Raw genomic sequence first — 22,920 nt, 5'->3', positions numbered from 1 at the left:
ATTGTCACAGCCACACGGCGCTACTGGCTCCCCTCTGCTCCAAACGCGACGTGCTGCGAGCCATCACTTTGTTTTTGCCCTAGACAAGGTGGACTGTATTTTATAGAAAAAACAGAAATTAATATCTAGCTAATAATAGCACTACTGTTAAGTTGCCAACGGGTTAGTGTTAACTTAGTACTTTTTCAATATTTCCCGTAGTTTTGACAGAATTTCTTAAGAACTCCATTAAGAGTTGGCTGAGACGATGCGTTTTCCTTTGTCAGATTTCCCTGTGATCTGCCTGCAGTCCCCTATCAGTTTCCTGAGTGTGTAGTTCACATGAGAAATCCCTGCTGAATTTAGAACATTTGAATACTTGGAAGTAGATATGTGTGTGCTTAGTTGCTTTACAGAATTTGTGCCTAAACCTACTCCTAATAAATGTGGAGTATTGATTAGGTCCTGTTTTCAATGAGACCTTCAGAATCAAACCAACGTGATTAAGTCTCGGTGTTTGTTTAACAGTGGTGTGCTGACCAGTGTGAAAAGGGGAGTGACCATATACCTAAACTGGATCTCAAACAGATGAAAAGTTAGCTAATATGGGGCAGGATTAAATTACTAGCGAGTGGAAGTCTTGTATCTTGCCCTAAAACAGAAGACTGTCTTTGTTCTAAAGAGACATGCACACTTTAATGCTCCTTTTTGGGGAGGGAAGCAGTTCTGGACTGCCATGTGACTTTCTCCATTTACCAGTTTTTAAATTGCCCCTGTAATTTATTTTCAACAGCTTACTTGAAGCAAGTGAGTTGGAATTGTATCAAGGAAGAAAGTTTGAAATTCTTTGGCCAAAAATTTTCATTTTAACTGTAGGGGCAGATGCTCCTGCCACCGAAGCTGTGTTTCTGCTTATGTACTTTGTTCGGTAATTTGGAAGACTTAGCATTAGTATCATTACTTACAGAATTGAATAACTTTTCATTTCAAGACAGAACAGCAGCAGGATTTGAAATGTTTGAGTTTGGCAAGAAAAGGCTTGTCTGTAAAACAATGAAATTGCGTTGGGGAAATACAGTGCCTCTGTTCAGCTGTGGCGGGCTGAGGTACACTGCGAGCTGTTGTGAGCTGCAGCTGCATTTACCATCAAACACTGAGCTGCTGCCGATGAATGTTTTGTTTTTAGTGTCATGGAAACTGTGAGCCAAAGAATGGATATTCTATTCATCTGGGAAAATAGCAGTTCACTGCATAAAACATCAGTTGCTTCCAAAGCAGTTCTTAAAATAGACTTTGTGAATATAACCCTAGAAGTAAAAGTGCAGCAATTTAAATGACCTCGGTACTGCTTTGGTTTTTTAAAATTAGAATATATGTGTGAATTAAATAAACCCAGAGGTAGTGAAGGTTTCAAGATACAGCTGTGGCATGGAACTCCTACAATGTTTCCGTGTTTTACTTAACTACACAATTTTTGATTTAAAGAAATGGAGAAACCCAGATATTTCAATATCTTAAGTCTTAATCCTTTTTATGACTCTTCTCCAAGTGACTTGCCTAAAGGAGGATAGTTTTGGTCATCATTCAGAATCATTTGCTGTTTTGTACAGCAGAGTGCAAATCATAAACTCATTGCAGAGACCGGATATCCAGGAGAGTGCTCTCATGGGCAAAGAAGGAAAGAGGTACAGATCAGTGTTGTGTGGGTTTTTAAATGCATGAGCATTTTTGCAGAACCAGTATGTAATGAATAATTAAGGGACTTAATTCAGTTGAATTGGAAAGCTTAAACTTATTTCACTAAGTTTTGGTGCTGAGGGAAAGGTATACGTAAGAGATAAAGAGAAATCAATACAGAAAAAGAGATACAAAAATAGATACATGAAGTCATTGCAAAAGGAAGCTGAAGAAATTGGAAGTAATATGACCTGTTGGAAGTTGGGGGCAGAATTGCCAGTTGCAAGATTTCAGAATCCAGGATTCTCGAATGGATGTGATTCTGGTAAAAAGAAAGAAACCCTTGCATCCGGTGAAAGCACTGGGTTTCTTTCTGTTTATTGCTCTTTAGCTTAGGGCTGATTGGTTGGTGTTTGTGGGCTGTTGGGATTTTGTTTTGTTTGTTTTAACTGGGGGTTTGGAAATTAGGTGCAGTATTTTGATCTGGTGTACGGAGTGCTGGGCAGAGGTGGATGGTCACTGCTCTGCCCATGCTGTCTCACCTGCAGCTGCCCCTTCCAGACCCCAGTCTGCACTGGTGCAAGGGGCTGCTCCAGACCAGGTGCAGGACTTTACATTTGTTATGGTTGAATTTTATGAGGTTCCTGTTGGCCCAATCCTCTAGGTTGTTTCTGTTCCTCTGAATGGTGGTCCTGCCTTCAAGTATGCCAACTGCATCTCTGAAATTACAGTCTGTAAAAACTCTTTTAGGGTGTGCTCTGTGTTTTCCTCCAAGCTGATAAAACTTTAAGCAAGAAAGGTTCCATATACACTGCATAGTTGGTAATAACAGAATTATAGATGCAGGGAGAGTGATAAAAAGGTAAATTTAAGTTGAAAAAACTGCATGAGAAGTAAAATAGGTGCTTCAGATGCTGAGACTTAGATGAGTTACTTAGAACAGGATCAAGAAAAGTGTTTTATAAGTGTTTATGACTGTTTGATATCAAGTGTAGTTGAAAGCTTACAGAGCAGAGATAACAGCTAGGTATGAAATGGGAAATGTCTTTGAAATTAATCCTTGTTTGTGTATAAAAGGCTTGCACAATAATATACAGAACCTGTTCTATAGTCCAGAGAGTTGAAGTACAAGCAGGTAAAATAGATAAAAAGACACAAAGCCCATGTGGTTTTACTTTCACTCATTAATACAGTTCAGCTTACAAGGAAGATTTTCACTCTGCAATACTTTCAGGGACCATAACCACATAGCACCAGGGTGGACATTTGGCCTTTTCTAGTCAACACCTCAGGAGGTTCCCTGTGGGATTTGCCAAGGCCACAATGCCTTTTGCAGAGGTGCTGAGGCAGGCCAACAGGAAGGGTTGGGATAATGGGGGAATGTGGAAAGTTTCTGTAGCTCCTATCCTCCCCCTGAAGGGGAAATCCAGTTCCAGACTGCAGGGCCTGGTCTCAGTCCTGTACCTGGCTGAATAAGAGGCAGTTTGCTTCCCAAAGTGCAGTTCAGAGCGCTCCACTGACCTGTCTTCATTTGTTTCCATCTGCCAGCTCTGAATTTCCAGTAACACATTTAGGTTGACAAGCTGATCCTTTAAAAAAAAAAAAAAAAAAAAAAAAAAGGCAAAAGAGACTAAATCTAGGGGTGAGGTTTGAGTCATGTTGTGTTTCCAGTTGCATTTAAAACATTATCTGATGCCTAGCTTTCACTCCATTAATGCATTATTATTTTAATAGAGTAATAAGGTGATTCCTTTAAATAATTTTTTTAAATGTAGCCTTTTATTGTCAAATAGTTTGTTATCAATGCATATAACTTACAAAACTCAGGTACATTGATAGTGTACTGTGCCAGCTTATACTGAAAAAATCACACCTTTCCCACAAAATCAGATTGAAAAGTATTGCCATTAGCCTACTAATCCTTTATTAATAAAATTCCATTTTGGTGATGTCATTATTTATGATTTGCTATCAGGGGAATAAATTGTTTGGGTAATCCTATTTACTTATTTTAAATAGTGTACAAAATAAACTTTCTTCCAGAGATCTTGCACTTTATGAATATTCTAAGACTTAGTAAAAACCAGCCTTAATATCTGAGATAACCCCTTGGTTTATATATTTAAAAAAAATTAACTTAATCCTTTTGGAGTCAGGATACCTTGACCTGCTGATACAGATGTGCAGAGCATTAGTAATTGCTTTTACATTCTCCTTGCTGTTGTAATAGAAAGTATTTCATCATTCTTATTCATGTCACCATTTCTATAAAATAATTACCAATATTGCAATGAGCATTCCTTTTATTCTCAACATGCTGAGGAAAAGTGTTTTCCTTATCTGCTTTAGGTCATTTAAAGCCTCTGCAAAGCATGTGTAGCCAAGCAGAGAGGTAGGATTGATTGATATATGAAGTTTTAGTCTTTAGTGCATTGAGCAGCTCCCCGTGTTCCATGGTGTTTTTAAACCTGAGACTTGTGATCACCTTGACTATGTCTGGACTTGGGTTATTATTCTTAATGTTTCTTCAGTTGCGTTCCCACACCTATTTTGATCTCTTATAAATAATCTGTTATTTAAAATCCAGTGTTCATCCTGGAGGTGCCTTGGCAGTAAGGTATTGGTGTTTTCATAAATACATGGAGATGGAAGGTGCCTGCAGATGAGGGATGGTTTAGAGAGATCTGTGGTTTTGAGTGTTATTTTGGTGGATAGTTAAGAGTTCATTCTCTGTGTAGCTGCAATACCAGTTTACATTTCTGCACACAGTGATGTTCTCTTGTGCAGTTATCATCTGTTCAGGGCTTGGGAGGATTGCTTTCAATTTTTGGACATTCCAAAGTCCCATACTGTAAATATTGCTTTTGTACTAAAAGAAGAACACCTATTTTAAGCTCCTAGCATTTTAAGTACTTTGCATTACTCTAGACTATGTAATTATTCTTTCTGGAGTTTTTGTTTCACATTCTTTTGGCTCGATGCACCTTCATATAATGCATGTGAATAGTCAGGAGTTTCCAGCCCCTAACCAGGACATGGCTCCTTTAAGGCACCATCTCCTCAGGATTCCCCCTCTTGTTTTAACAGGTAACTTGGTTATTCTGTAATACCTGTGGGAATTGTTTCTAGAAGAAGTAATACTCAGAAAACATGTAACATGTTGTTTTGTCTTCCAAAATGTGTTACAGCATCTAATGTGTGTTTGGGGTTTGGTTTTCTATATTGTTTTCCTGTGTTGTTTGGTGGTTCAGTGGGGTTTTTTATTTCATTGGTTTTTTGTTTGGGGTGGTTTTTTTTTCTGTTTTTGGGTTTGTTTGTTTGTTTTTTTCTTTTCTTCAGTTTAGCAGCTACCACTGGTCTGGAGCCCACAGATTGCAAATTCCTGTTTTGCAAACCTCTGTCTCTGCAATTGAGATGGCTGTGAGGGGTGAAGTTAGAAAAGGTTATGCAAATCATTCAAGTCAGGACTGTCAGAAGTGTTCTCCAGCAGAGGACCAGTGTATGCATTTGCATTTGCCTTGTGGAAGATGGTTATAAATGTTTGTTTTGTTTGTGCCTGTGTTTATACACAAAATGGGCAAGGGGGGAATCTTTCTTTGTTGACAAGCTGGCTTTTCACATGAAATGAGAATCAATAGATCTTGGATAGTAAGAGAAGCTGTAGATACCTGCAGAACTTATATATGTATATATATATATATACACACATATGAAGTAATCTAGTAATTTGTAGTAAGTAGTGTCACCAAAATAATCTTTTAATTGGAAACAGGTGTAGCATTTTGTTGTAAAGTGTGGATTCTCTATTCATTTCCAATTAAAAAATCCTCTTGACTTTAGACTTAAGAATGTAATTGGCGTTCAAAGTAATTTTTGTCCTTAGATCTGGGACAAATTCCACACCAGGAGAGCAAGGGATGCTTTTCAAGTTAACTATAAGTAGCAGCTTTGCTAGTTACTTAAGAATTTCAGCTAAATCCCTTGGGGATGAGGTGGGGAAGATGACAAAAGAAAAATATTTTAATTGACAAAGTGAAGACACTTGGATTCTCTAGAAAAACATGGGATGGATAGGTGAGTTAAGTAAATGTATATGACTAATACCAGTGTGGAATGGCTGTGTGTTCACATGCAAACTCACTTTGGTTATTGTCTTCTGCATATTCTATATCCCTGATCTCCCTGATTTTTAGTATATTTTTAATCTGTGTCTCACTGGCTGTTCTCTCTATGTGCAGCACGCATAATGGGTTAATAGAGTGCTACCATTGATAGGTAAGGTTAGCCTGGGGTAGACATAGTAGTGGAGGATTTGAAATTCTCTTCAGGAATTATTTGCTTTGCAGATACTTGCCTACATATGCTTGGGGGAGGAAGAGAAGAAAGTTCTTTCTTCAGGTTTGTCCTCCCTCTTCCCTCAGTTACTGCTGTGCATTCTTCCTGCCAGCGACTTCAGTGCCTTTTAGCCTTGCAAACGTTTGATTTGTTATTCAGCTCAGAGTAAACCTGCTAAGTGGAGGGACAGGAATAGTACTGGGGAAGGAGCCCTCATGGATCAGCCTCTGTTGGAATAGAAATGTTCCTAGTTGACATGAGCATATAAATTACGAGTTCATAGGGTCAATCCAAATATAATGTGGAATTTAGTCCACCCTTACCTCCTGTGTATTTGAAGTACATAAGAACATTAATAAATTGTTTTTATAGCACAAGATCTGTGCAGTGATCTGCAAACTGACAAAATACTCCATCTTTTCTTAGATGTACTTACAAATCAATGGGATGGAAGTGTCAAAGGCATGTCTTTGAGAAGCAGGTTCTTTAATACCTCTTCACACACTGACATTATTGAAAAAAAATATTGTGTTAAAGAAGTTGTGAGAAATCCCTTGACTTCTGTGTTTAACATCTTTATAAATATACTTAGAGATTTATTGCCTGGTTGGTTCAATCAGTGAAAGGCATCTGCAAATGCGACACAACTGTAAGTATAAAAGCATATACATATATACTTATATATAAGTATAATCTTTTTAGTCTTTGGAAAGCAAACTTGATTTTTTTTTTCCAGCTCATCTTATCCAAATGTTAACAAAAGCAATAATTCAGTATTCGTTCCTAAATTGCAAAAGTTATAATGGGAAGTTGATTACAGGTAATTCCATCTTCAGTTTTTTCACATTTTGGATTATTTGGATGTGAAAAGCAGTTCTTGCTCCAAATAAGTAATTGGACTTGATAACAAAAGTATGATGCTGTCTTCTTACAAATGAGAATTTATGGCATGGAGAATCCTAGGAGATTACTGGCAGACCTGAGATTGGACTGTTAAATCCCATAAATCTCATTTAGAATCATAGTTCTTACTTCTTGATAATCATTAGTTTTGTATCATCTCAGTCTTTCAAAATTTTGGCCAAAAAAGGAGGGGGGAGCAAATCTGTAGTGTAAAACCCAAGTTTTGCTAAAACATGTACTTCTGCTGTCTGGGAAAATTGGTCTTACAAGATGTCACAGTATTCGGGGGAAAAACCGACATTTTTTCACTAGTTGCAGTCGGTACATAGCATTTTATCATGATCATTGTATTTATCATGAGACTGCATTGCTGATCAACACTTGGGCATGGCATTTCTGGCTTAAGTATGTTTGTAGTTTTTCTTCTGTTACTTTATTAAAATTCTGCCAGTAATAGGATTCCATTGTGTATTAATTACTTATTAAACTTCAGGTTAAAAATGTGTCCTACAAGTTTTCAGACATTCTGTATTGTGTAGGCTTGACTGCTTTATTAAAAGGTGTGAGTGTGGATGAGTTTGCAAGACTTGGAGGGATATTGCCTGGAGAAGCTGCTTGCAGTCGGAAGTCTGAGCTGAGATGGAGCAGTGATGAGATAAAGGCTGGGTTAGGAAAGTGATTACGGCTGGGGACCTGCTAATCACTGACCTCTGTAGGGATCCTGTAGTTTATCACTAATCTCACTTGCACTTGGCATTTTTCTGTGTTGCTGCTTCATTGTTCATAGCTGAGTGAGTAATTTGGCTTGGAATGAACAGGAGGAGGGTGCTGCAAGTCCAGCAGCTGCACTTGTTGGCACTGGTTTGTTAAACATCCTCAGTGCAGCCAGCAGCATGCTTGGCACACATCAGCCAATAATACTTAAACATTGTCATGAAGAGAATAGGAGGTCATTTGTTTTAAGCCATTTCTTCTAATTGTGTTGCTCCAGATCTCTGTTTCATTTCCAGGAGTTCTGGGGCTCGAGTATCAGAAGGAAAAATGCATGTTGTATTTTTATATGTGTTCACAATATATACATGTGTGCATTATAGATCTTTAAAATGCTAGAGAGAAGATACTAAAACAAGGACAGCCTCTATTAATGAGTAGGCTATGTAGCAGTAGAAAAGGAAGAAATTATTCCTCTGCTGCTCTGTGGGAAATGCATAGATATGTAGTAAAAAATTTTATGGCTGCATGTGTCAGTCTTGCCTCAAAGAAGGCAAAACACGAAGTCCTAGAAGCAGAGATGGATTTGTGTTTTAACCAAACATAATATTTTTTCACTGTACTGAATAATTGCTGAATAAGAATTTTTAATGCCAACAAAATTTTAAAAAATAAGAGTGGACCTACCAGAATCTTATTCTATAAGCATTGTGTACTTTCTACCTCATGGTAATTTGGAAAGCAATATTGATGAGTAGAAAAATATCGAATTTGTTGAAGGTTTTCTTGCATCTTTTGTATGCGCCAGTGCAGCTTGTTCCTTGTTACATTGGATCTGCATATGAAAAATTGTTTGAATGTATTCATTCTGTGAGTAACAAAGACACATACTTTGCTGGATGTGGAGGGAGAGAAAGCAGTCTAATAATTGATTTCTAACTGAATTGAATTGAAATATTAAACTGAAAACACCACTTTAATAACTTGGAAAAAAAAAGGAATTCTCAAGCTTGTTAACAAAGTTTATAAGCTGATTTTTGGGTAGGCTCTCTGTAGAGACCAGTTTAAAGTGTTACCATTGAAGAAATAGTGTTTAGGCATTGTAAAAACACTTTTCAGTATTCACTTAGAGCAGATTCTCTGTACAAGTAGGGCAGACATACTTCATGTCTGACAAACAGAGCAGCTGCCAGCTGTGGTCACTGTGGCATTCATACTGGATGATAAACATTGCTCATTAAAAGATGTTGCTTTCCATATTGCCAACCACACAAATTCTTAGCAATGCACAGACAGATCTTCAGTCTGTAAAGGGTTAATTCTGTGGGAATTGAAATAATTTTTTGAGAGTTCTGTCATCTTCTCATAAGCCAAGCATTTTCTAGAAGCAGTGGGAAAAGGCTGTTTGATACTGGCAGGCATTTATAGCACAATCACTGAAGTAGTCCTCAGCTGAGTTCATGCAGTGCTGTTTTCAGCTCACTATGACTTTGCATCTTGCTGTTTCAGTTCCTTCTGTGTTCAGAGTATTTAGGCTGCACAGCTGTTATAGGATAGATGGATTGTGGAAGACAATTCCTCGTGTGGTATTCAAAGGCTGTGTTAAGTTGTGAGCATATCACATTTAGACAAGTGATTGCAAGAGAAAAAAATTGTTTACTAAATGCCTATTAATGTTTGAATTGGTAGAGAATGTGTCAGGGTTTTAATTTAATCAGGGAAATATTTGTGGTTCAAAATGCCTAGTGGGATTTTCTTGGTTGGGTTTGTGTTAACTCCATAGTGAAACTTCAAAAAAACAAAAAACAACAACAACAACAAAAAAAACCAACCAAACAAACAAAAACAAAACAAAAAACCAAAAAGAAAAAAAACCAAAAAAAAAACCCCAAGGCCCAATAAAACACATTAATTCCAAGTTATTAAAAGATTCAAATGCCCTGTGAATTCACCTGCGCAAATGTAAAATTTTTGCATATCACCAACTCAGTTGTTTTAAATGTCTATTGCTTTATTCCAAATCTGCTTGGAAGGCACAACTGTGGTATATAGAGCCACTAAGATGTAACCTGAAGAAAAGTTTACCATGATCCTACTTTGTAAGCAAGGCATAGATTTTGCTTTTAAAATGGCAGCCTCTGACTTTTTTGTTTTGGGAAAATAAAATCAGATCTGAAGAGAAATCAACTTCATCTGGGCATCTGCTTTACCTTCCCAGCTGATAAGTCTGCACACTACCTTACCTCCATCTCTGCACAAACCTGTGCAAATGAAAGTGTTCAATAAGGATTTTGTCATTAATCGTGTTTTTTGCTCTCTTTCTAATTGATGTTCAACAAGGATTTTGTCATTTATAGTGTTTTTTGCTCTCCTTCTTTTAATTAATATCGGGTGCCACAGTGATAAGTGTCCTTATGTCCCTGAAATGCTGAGCATTGGTGTTTCTGAATTTCCAGCTGCAATGCAAAGACTATTGCTGTCTGTGTAGTGGGCACTGACTGAGACAAGACCTGAGAGAGGGCATAACAGACTCAGCTGCAAATCTTGTGGGGTAAGCCTGCAAGTCATTTCAGGGTCTGCTTTGGCTCTCACTCTCATTGTATTTTTAGAGTTTGCATTCTCACAAGGACTGGGACTCCAGTAATTTGGGGTTTTACTGTAACCTCTACGTTTTTATTCTCTTCTGTCAATCTGTAGAGAGTATGAGTAAATAAGAAAGGTATTTCATAAGCTGAAAACCACCAAAGGGATTCTGCTTTGATATATTTGGCCATGTGTATGAACTTTATTGGATGCTAGGGACTGCCCCTGCACTGATCACAGTGTGAGTGGGACCTACCTGTTTGTGAGCCATCCAGAAAGTGTCATCTTCTCAAAGCTGACATTAGTCACCTTCCAAGTACTTGTGAAGTGTAGTGCTAAGTATTTTCTGTTTCTATTGAGAAGTAAACATCACCTGTGGCATTAGCTTACAAGGGCTTGAATAGTGAGAGTAGCATTGTGTCTGGGCTGAAGCAGCTGAAGTGTGTGGAGATGATAACAGCGGTTTGAAGTCTGTACTCCATCACCTTTCCATTGTGTTGGACGTGAAGTTGTGCTGTGATATGGCCAGGCTGGGAAACCTTGGTGTTTTCTCACTGGGGCTTCAGAGGCTTCACTGCAGTCCGAGATGTGCTCTGATGGTGCCCAGGATCCCGCACCCGCCTGTGTGCCATCCTCGTGCTGTGCCCGTGTGGAGATGAAGCTGCTGACCCTGCTCCAGTCCCACCCCAGGGACCGCAGGGCGCAGCTCCATGGATTGAGAGGGAGCCAGGACTTGAGTGTGGGCACAGTGGGTGTTGCTGTAGTGTGTGACTCCTAATTTTGAGTGTTTAAAAAACGTGTACCTTCAATATTATGACACTATTACAAGTTTGAGAGTCCTAAGTGCTTGAAAGGGGAATGTGTTTGGGACACTGTCTATGAAAGGCCCTCTCATGGTTGATCCTGGGTTGTTTTCCAAACCCTTCGTAGAAAAGTTAGGGCATTTGAACTCAGATTAAATGTTAATTTGCCCAGCTAATTTTTGATAAATATTTAGGCACTGCAGCATCAGAAAGCTTTGACTTTTCCTGGTCACTTCTTGGAGCCAAATTTACTATAGATTGGGCTGTTGGAGTAAGCTTTTCTCCTTTAATGTGAATCTGCCATACTTTAAAATTATAACATTTAAATAACACAATTTTATGCATTCTTATCTAACAATTTCTTGCTTGCTACACAAACCATAATTTAAATCATAATTTTTCTAGCCTCTGTAATTGACTCTTGTACAAATATTTGTTTTAAAGCCTGCCTGGAATACTGCATACTTCAGTCAAAGTTGTTTATCATGTGATATGAGATTCTCATTTTCTGGAAAGAAAGTGCTGAGTCTGGTTTAAAATGAACAGCATGATTCATCCTACTACTTATAATTTTGCATGCTAGGTATTTTATTTGCTTGGTGCTTGATAGATTGTTAGAAGCAAATTGCTTCAGCAGAAAAATGTTAACTTTTTTCCTCCCTTTGTTACAGCAGAGCTGCCATTTTTCAAGCAAGCTATTGTTGACCATACCATTGGTAGCTATCATGATGATAACCTTGCAGAGATGTTGTTCCAAGAGATTCAGACTTCCTCTTCCTCCCTGCTTACACAAGATGCACTTTAAAAATGAACAGAAAGCATACTTTAGATTTTCCTCTTATGAAATTGTATTTAGGGACTTCTGGTAGTAAGAGAGAAAAATCAGAAAAAGCAAAGGAAGTCCTATTCTTGAAGTGCAATTGCAATAACGTGGAGCTATTTATCACTGAAATGGGAATGTGAAAGAGAGGCTACTTTTTCTTCCTATTAGGACAGGATAGCACACACATCATTTGCAAAGGGAGTGCCTAGTTGGGTGAGATAGCATTCATTTCCAAATGGGTAGATCTGCTTAATTAATGCTTGCCTTTGGATAAGGCTCTGAGTGGTGGTACAGGGTTTTTCTGAGCCCTAACTGTGCTGTAATTAGGGCAGGCACATGCACTTGCTGCTTTTTGTTACACACAAACTTGATGAGTGTCTGATGCTTGGCATTGTTCCGTGGGCTTCTATTAAAGATTTTTTTCAAAGTGTAGCTTGATCAACTTCTGAGCTCTACTGGAGAAGTTGCACACTGAGTTTTCATATACAAACATGCCATTTTGGTGGCATACCTAACAAATACAGCACTAAGTAGATTTTCTGGAGCTGCCAAACCCATTGCTAATGTCTTGTGACCTGAGGCAGCAACATCAGAAGGCAGCCCTCTGCACCGTGTTCTCCATGTGCTGCTTACCCACTAAAATTGCATTTGCTGTCTTACCCAGTTGTATTGCTTGAGTTCTGTGCCTGCTGATCTGTACGTTAAACAAAAAGAGATTTAGGGGTGACTGTCAAGAGCTGAATAAATCAGCTGTGGTTTAAGGGTGATGTGAGTTTTAGTGTTTTAAATGAGATTTTTGATTGATTTTCATGTGGTTTTTGATTTTATTGCTCAGTATATTAATTGTCTAAGATGGATACCAGCTAAGTGTTACTTTCATGTAGGAAGGAGAAATGTCTGAAAATGTCTTTACCTTTGCTTGTTAATAATGGAAATAAAAATGGATTTTTGGCTTTTGTATTTAAACATACTGAATAGGAATATTTTATAGTATCTGACTGATTACAAAAGGAATTTATTAGGTAAATATGTCATCTATTACTGTAGTGTTGTTTGAGAGTGTTAAACACAGATATAGAAACCTGATTTTATTCATGCAACTTAATGTTTGTAAATTTATTACAATGCTAACAGATTTTCTGAATTGCATAAAAGGACAACTGATGTGGATGTCTAGGGAATTTTAAAAATAACCAAATTTTAAATTTCTTTCTTTTTTAGGAAAAACCTCTGACAGAGGTCCATTTCCACTATATGGTAGGGATACAGGCTTGCCTGGCTGTCAAGTAAGTACAGAGTTTCTTCATTTTAGAGTGATGATTTTCTTCAGGTTATTTCTAATGAGCCAGACTAAGAATACTTCGATCATTGTTTAAAAGTTTGTTTTGAATGCACAGGAAGTTTGACTGCTTAAAAAGTATAATTAGCATGTGATTACATTCAGTGTCTGTTGATAAAGATTTAAATAACTAATATGTTTATAATTCTAAGAAATTAATTTACGTTTATTTTCTCAAAGAGGAATAATTTTTTAATTTTACTATAGGTTGACTATTTCCTTTGAGCTGATATTTTCAGAAGTGTCTTTCTAACATCTAGCTTATGAGTTTGACATCTTGGTTTTCAGTCTTTAACTAGTAGCTTGGGAAGTGTGAATGGGCAGCACCATGTGGCAATGCTTCCCCTATTAAGAAAGGATCATTCTCACAGCCTTTACTACTTCTCTGCAACGCAGATGTGGCAAACAAAGACCCATTTGTAGCTGTATGGGTGAGCTTTCAGCAACATTCTCCCAAAAAGCAGTATAGCTCTTTACCTGAGAGTTATGGGCTTCACATTATTGCCAGTCTAAACAGTAAAACATTGTATTAGTGTAGTTACTATTGTTGAAATAACTCTGTATGTACTCTATTCAAATATAATAAATTTGGCCTTAGTTTGGAATCAAATTAATTTCCACATTACTCTTTCATTAAATTAATGCTTTGTATTGGAAAATGGTTTTATGTGAACTTTGCATAAAATTCCACTCTGCTTTGCAGTAATGAGTGTAATTTCTGTTGTTCACTTTCTCAGTGAGGAAAATCCTTTTATATCTCTGTATATTTAGAATTGTTTCTGTCTAGTACTGTTTAATATACCTCCAATCCTACCTTACATATGCCTACAGTCTTATGCATGTTTGTTTCTGTTAACATCACTTTTAGTTCAGTGTATCCCTTTGATAAGCTTCTGACTATTTAATCTCCCTCCGTTTCTTTTTCCTTAAAATTTTTAATATGTGGGGGAAATGTTACTGTAGGTAACTGTATTAGTTCTATATTCAGGAAAATAAAAAATGAACATAGAGGTAACTTTCAATTAAATTTTAAATTCCATTTAAATTCATGTGATAAGTTAGAGTTTGTACTTTATTTTGGTTTTTGTCAGGTAAATCTGACAGCATTTGACTTCATTTAGCTTGGACTGTGCTGGGATTTCTGAATCTTTTTGATTTGTTTGCTTGTTTATTTGAATGTATGGTAGTGCTTGAAATACAGCTCTCATTGTAGCTACAGTGTTTGAAATCTGTCATAGAGAAGGTCCAAAGTGAGAGGTCATTACAATCTAAATGAAGAATCAGCTGCATTGTCTCTGGCAGAGGCTTCATGTGGTCAGTTCTCAAAAAAGTCCAGAGATGGAAGAGGCTGCAGGACCACCCCGGGTTTTGTTTTCAACTACTGAAGTGCAGTTACTTAAAGAAAGTTTCCCGGGTGCCTTATCTAAACATCACTGTAATTAAAGTAGCTGACTCTTGTCTTACAACAGTGGACATGGATCTACTCTCTTTTAAGTCTGTAGGGGCTGGGAAAACCATTAGATGATGAGGATGATAAGGAGTCCTTAGATAAGATATAGCTGGAGTTAATTTTGACCTGGTTATGTATAGTGCAGGTATATTTTAACAGTGGCTGTGTAACAGGATCTATCTCAGAGTGAAATATTGGTAGAAAAGCTGCTCTGCTCTGAATGTTCTCCAGTAGGTTCACAACTCTAGGGAATTCCAGTGTTTTAAATGAGGTCAAGTACCTCACCTAGGGCCTTACCACCATGGCAAAAAAAAAATTCCTGTATCTTTCAGACAGTACTGTGAATGTTTTGCTGGGTAGTACTTGCCTATTTTCCTAACAAATACCCAGTTTCTGATACATATTTGAATTGTGGTGATCAAAAATTTCCCAATACCTTTTTATGGTAATGGGAAATTAGCTGGCTATTCCCCACCCTGTGTTTTTCAGTTTACAGGTTCCATGTACAAAAATGTATTTACTTTTTTAACGCATTGCTTCTGCCATCTCTAAATTTGTCAGTGCAATTTTGAATTCCAGGCTTGCACGGCATTTGTAGATCCTTATGGGTTATTTGCTTTGTGAGTTCAGTAAATGTAGTTTTCATTTTTCATCCAAGTCACTAATTAAGAGGTGGAATGAAGCCCAAAACAGAGGCCTGCAAAGTCTCAGCTAATCCATTCACCCACTGTTGATCATAGACTCTTAGCTGTTTTTAATCAGCTTCTCTCTGTATTCAGCATTAGTTTTAGTTGTCCTTGGTTCCTTAGTTCACCTGTGAAATGTGGAAGTGGTAAAAGCCTTATTAAGACATCTATTATGCAATCTGAGAAGGAAATTTATTTTATATAGGGTATTCCAGCTGAATTGGTATCACTTCTTCATTATTTTCTGACGTTTGTAGTCTATTTTTTCCAGTATTATTAAAAAAAAAAAAAAAAAAAAGAAAAAAAAAAGGAAATTTAGGTTTTTGAGGAATTACAAGCCACTACTTTTCTTCCTCTCTGAAACCAACTAACCCCACTCTTTTCTGGTCTCTGCTCTGAACCGTGAGTTCTTCAAGGGCAGTGAAGATTTGAAGGTTTCTGAAATGGTAAAATGGCAAGAGCTAATCAGTCTCCTGAGTTTGGTATTGAGAATAGATAACTTCTCCAAATACTCCTGAATCCATCCTTCTCCTACCTCCTTTCCTTATGTTGCTGGTGTAAAAGGTATTAATAACCTAGTATGGAAGTGTGAGGAGTTTGAATTTTTACTTTCTGAGTTTACAGAAGGCTGCAATGAAAATTATCAAGACTACTGTAAACTGCAGTGTTTCAGTCTTAGTATCATTCTCACCTTTTACTGAAAATAATCTAAGCAGTGATTTGTAGGGACTGTTTGCTACCTACAGGCTTTATATTTAGGCTGTAGGAGTTGAAGTGTGATTGATTTTCAGTGTAGCTTAGGAACCTGAGTGACTTAGGTAATAGAATCTGATTCAGCTGTAACATTAGTCACAAGAACATAAATGTGGCTAATTTACAAATTTTTTATTAGCAAGAAGTGCAGGTTTTCAGGTTTTCTCTCCATCAGGTGTTTTAAACAAGCCAAAAAGGAACATCCAAAAGTATATAAACTCTAAGTGGATGGTTAAGATGACAAATTAAGGCTTATGCAGAGCTGATTTAGATGAATATCAAAAATTTTTACCTGGAGGAAGAATTGACAGCTTTTAGAAGAAATACTAAAAACTTTATTTAGCTGTCAGAATGAGATGCAATGCTACATGACTTGACAAAAAGTCTCTTTTTGTGTCTTTGAATTGAAGGGGGGCTGGTGGTTTGTGATTTTTGTGGGGAACTCCACCATTCCTGTTGGCCTTGTAATTGCAGTTTTGGGAATGGCAACTTTTCACAAATTATAAATCAGGGAAAGGTTAAATTTTCAGAAAGCTTCTTGTGATAAAAAGGGTTTTCTTCACATTTGTATGATTTTGTACTGAAAACAGTGGCTTACGTGAAAGAAACAAGATTAGACTTCAGGTATTGAATTCACTATTCCCATTTCTAATATCATCAAAAAGGTCCCCAGCTGTCACTGCACATTGGTTTGACAGCTCTGAGCTCAAAGAAAGCCAGGGGTCTGCACTATTTTTGAAGTGAAATTGAGATAAATGTGCAGTACATGTATAGCTGTTAGACTAATTCTTCTAATTGTTGGTGTGGGTCTTCCCAGAAGGTAACTTTATCCCCAGGAGCCTGAGAGTGCCCTGGGGAATTGGTGGGGGATGCTCCTTTGGCCTCACCGTGCCTGTTCTCATTGCCTGCCACAGTCTCTCCCCACTGGCATCACTGGGCTCAGCATAGGAAATTGTTGGTGCCCATCCCCTTTAATGTTCTATTTTCATGCTAAACAATCATGCATGAAAAATAGACATGATGGATTTTTTGACATGTGGAGATAACACATTTTTCCTCCCTTCATAATCATTTGAAGTCTGCACTCTATCCTGTGTGTGGGAAAGGAGGAGAATCAAGTGCTGAATGTAATGGATGCTGGGCAGGAACTGAAGAGGCATTCAGCACTTGTGGTTTAAAGTGTAGCCTTTTATAAAGAGTCCTCTCTTAATTTACTCCATTTTTGTTACTCATTAATCTCTGTGGTCTACATGATGATGGGACACTTCAGAACTTATAAAACCCATTTAAAAAAAGCTGCTGCTGGTAAAACTGTAGAATGTATGAGTGCTGGAAGGAGCTATGGATTGAATTTAGTAATTACATTTCACTTGACTATGTACAATCATATATATATATGTAAAATCATTTATAAAATATATACCATGGTACATGATGTATATACATATTGCATGAAATGTAAAGCACTACACAGAAGGCATATGGATGATCTATATGATGCTGTGTACTCTACATATATTTTATTTAGTGGCAGATGGGTTTCTAACTAATTTTTTTGCTGTTATTATTATATAGGTTTTGTGTATGTTGGTAATACACAATAAATAAGGCAGCTTTTTCTTGGATGAAAAAAAATCCAATAGAAAGCTGCTCCATCAATATTTGCAGTAATATTTCTACCCCATTTTCCCTTCAATAGCCATCAACTCTGCTGTTGCCATGAAGCTAATGTGGGGTGACTCATTTAGCAACATATTATTGCATCATTGCAACATGATGTAAGGCACATCAGGCTTTATTAAATTAGCCTGAATTTTGCAGTATCTCAGTAACATTTTATGCACATTAGCACCACACTTAGTGCTCCTTATGGGGATATACTTCAAGTAAACATATTAAGACATGATTTCAGACAACTTTTCAGAATTTACCAATTTCTCCTTTCTTCACAATTTAACATGGAACTTTAAAGGTTTGCATCTTGTTGCCTGCAAATTTAGCTATTTGTTAAAGAATAAAATGGCAGCATTTGTTAGCTGTTACATCCTTAACGGACTAAAAAGTTGCTTTATTTTTGTGTAAAAAAATTTGTTTCTGAACAAACACTATAAGAACTTTTGAAATAAACCCAAAAAATGCCTTTAGCATCAATTTCTTGGGCAATTTAACAGATGATCACTTCAGCAAAAGAAATGACTGCAAGTGTATGTTACTTTGTCTTTGCATAGTCAGTAATTTGCCTCTTTAAAATTTAAAGAGACTTTAAAGCAGCTTGAACAGAATTCAAACCTAAAGAGCAATCCTGCAATGTTGGGGCAAGTAGTTATCTCAGAGCTCATTCTCTAATAGCTGAGGAAGTGTAATAAGGGTATAACTCCAGAAATTTGAGCTGTCTAGGGAGAACATAAAAGCTCATTTGTATTGTGCATAAGCAAAAATGGCAACTTTTTTGTATTACTGGTTGGGTGGTGAGGATCAAGCAAGCAAAAGTTAAAACAAGAGTATGGATACCAGAAAATAGCACCAACTTAAATTTATCTTTAATATGTTCCTAAACATATTAACTAATATTAATAAATTATATCTAACAATAAATTAACACATTATTATTAAAATTTATTTTTGCTAAAATTAATATTAATTTAGATGTAAAATTATGTGAATTATTATTTATATTATAATTTTAATTTATGCAGTTATATAAATTCTATAACTGTAAGATGTGTATTTGGTGTAATGGAGATGATTGATTTTCATATTTTTAATAAAGCATCAGGAAACATTAAGCAGCTATAAGATTAAGCACACAGACAAAAATGTGACTGTTAGGTTACAAGGATGTGCAAAATGTATGTGGGAAGCAGAAATGAGATTTACTGACAAAAATGGAAAAGTAAAGAAGAATATGAAAAATATAATTGGAAATACAAGTTTGGTGAGGACAAAAAACTCAGAAGGGACAACAGTGAAAGAAATAAGTGATTGTGAATAGTGGGGTAGAGCAGGATTTTAGTGGCATTTGACAGCTGGGATGTTGCTTAAAATGTACGAGTTAGACTAGAAAAAGGGCTTTGTAGCACAGGGTGTTCTCCCAGGTGGTTGTTGTTCAGATGGATGCAAAGGCTCACAGATAAATCCTCCTCATGCTGCAGGAGCAGTGTGGCAGCCTGGCACTGCAGTTGCTCCTAGGATGCTTTGCCAGGGTTTCTGCCAGCCAGTGTCCATGAAACAACCAGAAGGCTTTTCCTCCTCACTGCTGGTGTGTGTCTGAGGATGCTTTAGATGGCTCTTGCCAGTGAGGCAGAAAATTACATCATTTTCTGCACCTTTCTGATGAGTGGGGCTTTACAAAGGCTACAAGCAGTGGTACCAGTTGCTTTTCTTCCTTCTCACATAGTTTTAGAAGCAGAACAGAGAATATGATGTCTCCTTAAATCCAAGTAATACTGAGTTATGGAAGTATAAAAAAAATTTAAGGCTTGTACATGTATGGGGATTTTAATACCAATATAACTTTAAAGCTGAAAAACTGGTTTTATTTTGTAAATTCTCTCTTTTTAATCTCCCCTTCTCTGACACTTTTGATATCAGGTGTCTCCCTGGAGCAGATTTTTACAGCTGAGCTATCAATCTCTAAGAAATGCAGCTGCTGAAGGAAAGGCTGACACAATGTTAACTGAAGCAGTGACTCTGGATTCTGCCAGCTGATACCATCCTGAAAGATTGGGATGGGGAGAGGGATATATAGTTTAAGGGCAGATGGAATGCCTGAACTTTAGTTTATTTTGCTTTATTTTACTTCTCAAGCAATATTAACTTTCTTTTCATCATGATTTATTAGAAGTGAATTACTTATTGTGCTATTGGGAAAATATCTCCTGTCACTCAGTAGATAAGGAGTCTGCAAAACCTTTGTAGAAAGTAAAAATGTATGGGGCACAGGCTAGATTTCTTTTTCCAGCGCTGGAGGTGACCACCTGAAGTTAATCAGGGAAGACATTCCCCCTGGAATGAAGTGGGTAGCAGGTGTTAGGAATTTGTTATAGTTGGAGGAGGGATGCTATTTATAAAGGGAGAGCAGCTCTGTAAGGAATAATTTTCAATGCCTTTACCAAGCAGACAGTTTCTTGTCTTTGCCCTTCTCTTTCTCACACTGTTTAGGCTTGGCAAATTTCCTTGCCACCTTTATTTTTTTTTTTTTTTTGTTTGTTTATTTTTGATTGTATTTAAGGTTATGGGTATTCTGTAAACTAATATGCATATTGCTACATAAGGAAGGAAAAATATGCTAGAGCACAGAGTGCAGGTAAAACTTCTTTGGTGAATTACTATTTGTGTCCAGCTATTCTGACTGCCTCAGAGTTGGGTGCTTCTCAATTACAAATTTATGGTATTAGTGGAGGATGGGGAAAATATAAGCTCAGCTCTGTACTCCCAGCCATGCCTGCTTATCTGAATGAGCTGGATTGCCCTTTGGAAGTGTGCATTCCTTTTGTCTGTAATTACTCTAGTATGTTACCTTCCTTTTTGAACTAATAGGTAGAGAAAGTCCCTTCCCAGACTTCACAAATGCAGGAATCGCTGGTGTCAGGAAGAACAGAGGCCCTGAGCAGGACTGGGGAGGGGGAGTTGGTGCTGTGGGCAGCCTGTTCTGAGCTCAGCTTCCGGGGCTGCCTGGGACAGCACAGCCGGGCCGCTCGGGCACTGCTGGGAGGAAGCACAGGAGTTGGCATTTACGTTCCTCCTCCGTGCAACTAAACCATCCAACTTGTTTTGGTTTCAGCTGGGTTCTGGAGCGCTTTTCCAGACACTGGTGCTCCTGCTGGCACAGGTTTCTGAAGAGCAGGGAGAGAAGGATAACATTTATTCGGGAGAGGGGATTGTAGCCTAGGATATCTCCTGGCCATTTCCTAGCACCCTAGTATTGAGCTGAGCTCTCCCTTGATCATATGTGAAAACATTTGGGTTCTCCATGTTAAGTGCTAACAATTAACTGGTTGCTAATTAACATACCCTCATCGTGTTAATAATTTTCTGACTTGGTTCTTAGAGCAAGATTTTTCTCTTGGTTGTGTGGGAGAGGAGATGTACAGCTTCCATACTATATACATGAAATGATCTACTAATGGTCTGAAATATTTTAAAATAATTTTGCTGAAAATGCAGAGAATAGTTTGAGAACTAAGGAACAGATGCAAATATAGTTTGAGTTTTATAATATCTTTTATAGTCTAACTTCTGTAAATAAGGTTCAGCATAAAATCCTTTATTATAATATTGACTCCTCATGCTAGTATCTTGTAATCATAAAGGAAAGCAAGGAGGGTGGTACCATAAAAATTAAAAACTACGTGAATAACCACTCAGCAACTTCTCTTGTAAAATTTTAGAATTTTCCAGAAAGAGGCTTTTGTATAATCACAGAAAGGAAGCTGTTCAAATTACTGTTTTCATAGTGTAGCAAAAAGATTCAAAGGCAAAGGGAGGGGTGCCTGACCTGTAATCACAATGCTTAGTAATGCCTTCCTAGAATTCAGTCAGCAAGGCAAAAATCCCTTGCCCGGGGGGATGAAGGAAGACAAGCTGAGGCAGCATAACCTCGGGGATTGGACACAACATCAGCAGGGTGCTGCTTTAGAGGCATAAAACTGAATTTGTAGTCTTGCCAATATGCAGCATCAGTGCAGGGGAGACAATATTACAAAAGAGAAGGAAGGGACTCTTCAAAATATTTGTGTTAATCGGGGTCTTGAAAGACATTTAGATGCAAAAAGAATACAAAATTATTTCTTCCCTTTGCATTTAATCTTTGCTCTCCTCTCTGCTTAAAAAACCCCATATATGTAATTCTGAATAAATTCCTTCTCTCTCCTCTGTCCCTGTGCTCAGTCCCAATATATTTACACATGAACAGAATATGCCACAGTAGCAGCCTCTGCTTAGGTGCACACATGAATAAGCAGCTCTTGGTGATCTGGAAAAGCTTTGGCATAAGAAGAGAATATATTGATAACCTGATCTTCATTGGAGTTACCATTAATTGGAAAGACAGTAAAGCTAAATGTAATTTTGTTTATGATGTTGCATCACTTCAGTATTTAGTACCCTAGGTAGCTGGTTTTAAATCCAGTGAGCAAGATTAGCCTGATTACACTGGCAGGATGCAGTTGATGGATGACTGTCATTATCTTCTCAAACCTGCATGATACTTTAGGTATAGGAGATGATAATTAAATTTTCAAGAGACTACACTGAGATTATAAGACCTAAGTATTTTTTTTTAAATGAGGAATATGTTTGCAATTATCAACATGTTGTTAGAAGATCCTCTCCTGAGATGTTTTATTGGCAACCCCTGATTTCCTTTAAATTGATCAAGAAAAAAAAGCTCAAGTTATCATATAACACTTTAGATGTTGTTTTGGTTTTCTAATTCTGATATTTTCCTCCTCCTGAAACAGACCAAAAATGTATCTGATCAAATCTATTGGTAATGGCTTGAAGATGTACAGGTTAGCACAATATATTTAATGAAATGTTGTTTGAGACAAAACACTAGAGAGGATCATAATTAATGCCTCATTTTCTGCCAGTTGCTATTGATTACTCATTCAGAGTCCCTTTGTTCTCAAAATGGTAACACTGTATTTCACATTACTATTTGATGATATTCTCAGGATGAGATTCTTTAACAACATGCTGATAATTGCAAACATATCTCTAAAATTTAAATTTAAAATGAATTTACATCATATGTCAGTGTTTTTTTCCAAATTCAGCTCCTATTTTGGAGTGCATATTCATTACAGTTTCCAAAGACTGGAGACTTGCATAAAGTGAAATTCAACCCTTTATATCTTAGTTATATTTTTGGCTTG

At 37.2% G+C, this 22,920-nt stretch overlaps 1 protein-coding gene across 6 annotated transcripts in view; it reads left to right on the top strand.

Annotated features, from left to right (window-relative positions):
* TCF12 (transcription factor 12) overlaps nt 1-22,920 on the top strand; it is a 161,717-nt gene that overhangs the window by 78,599 nt on the left and 60,198 nt on the right. For all 6 annotated transcript variants that reach the window (XM_066559088.1, XM_066559084.1, XM_066559086.1 and 3 more), the window contains exon 7: nt 13,036-13,100. In XM_066559088.1, the coding sequence (XP_066415185.1) occupies nt 13,036-13,100 (65 nt within the window). The remainder of the gene's footprint in view (nt 1-13,035; nt 13,101-22,920) is intronic.

This window comes from Molothrus aeneus, chromosome 13 (assembly GCF_037042795.1).
Source record: "Molothrus aeneus isolate 106 chromosome 13, BPBGC_Maene_1.0, whole genome shotgun sequence".
NCBI lineage: Eukaryota > Metazoa > Chordata > Aves > Passeriformes > Icteridae > Molothrus > Molothrus aeneus.
The sequence above is the reverse complement of the archived record's forward strand: the minus strand, read 5'-3'. Positions and strand labels throughout refer to the sequence as shown.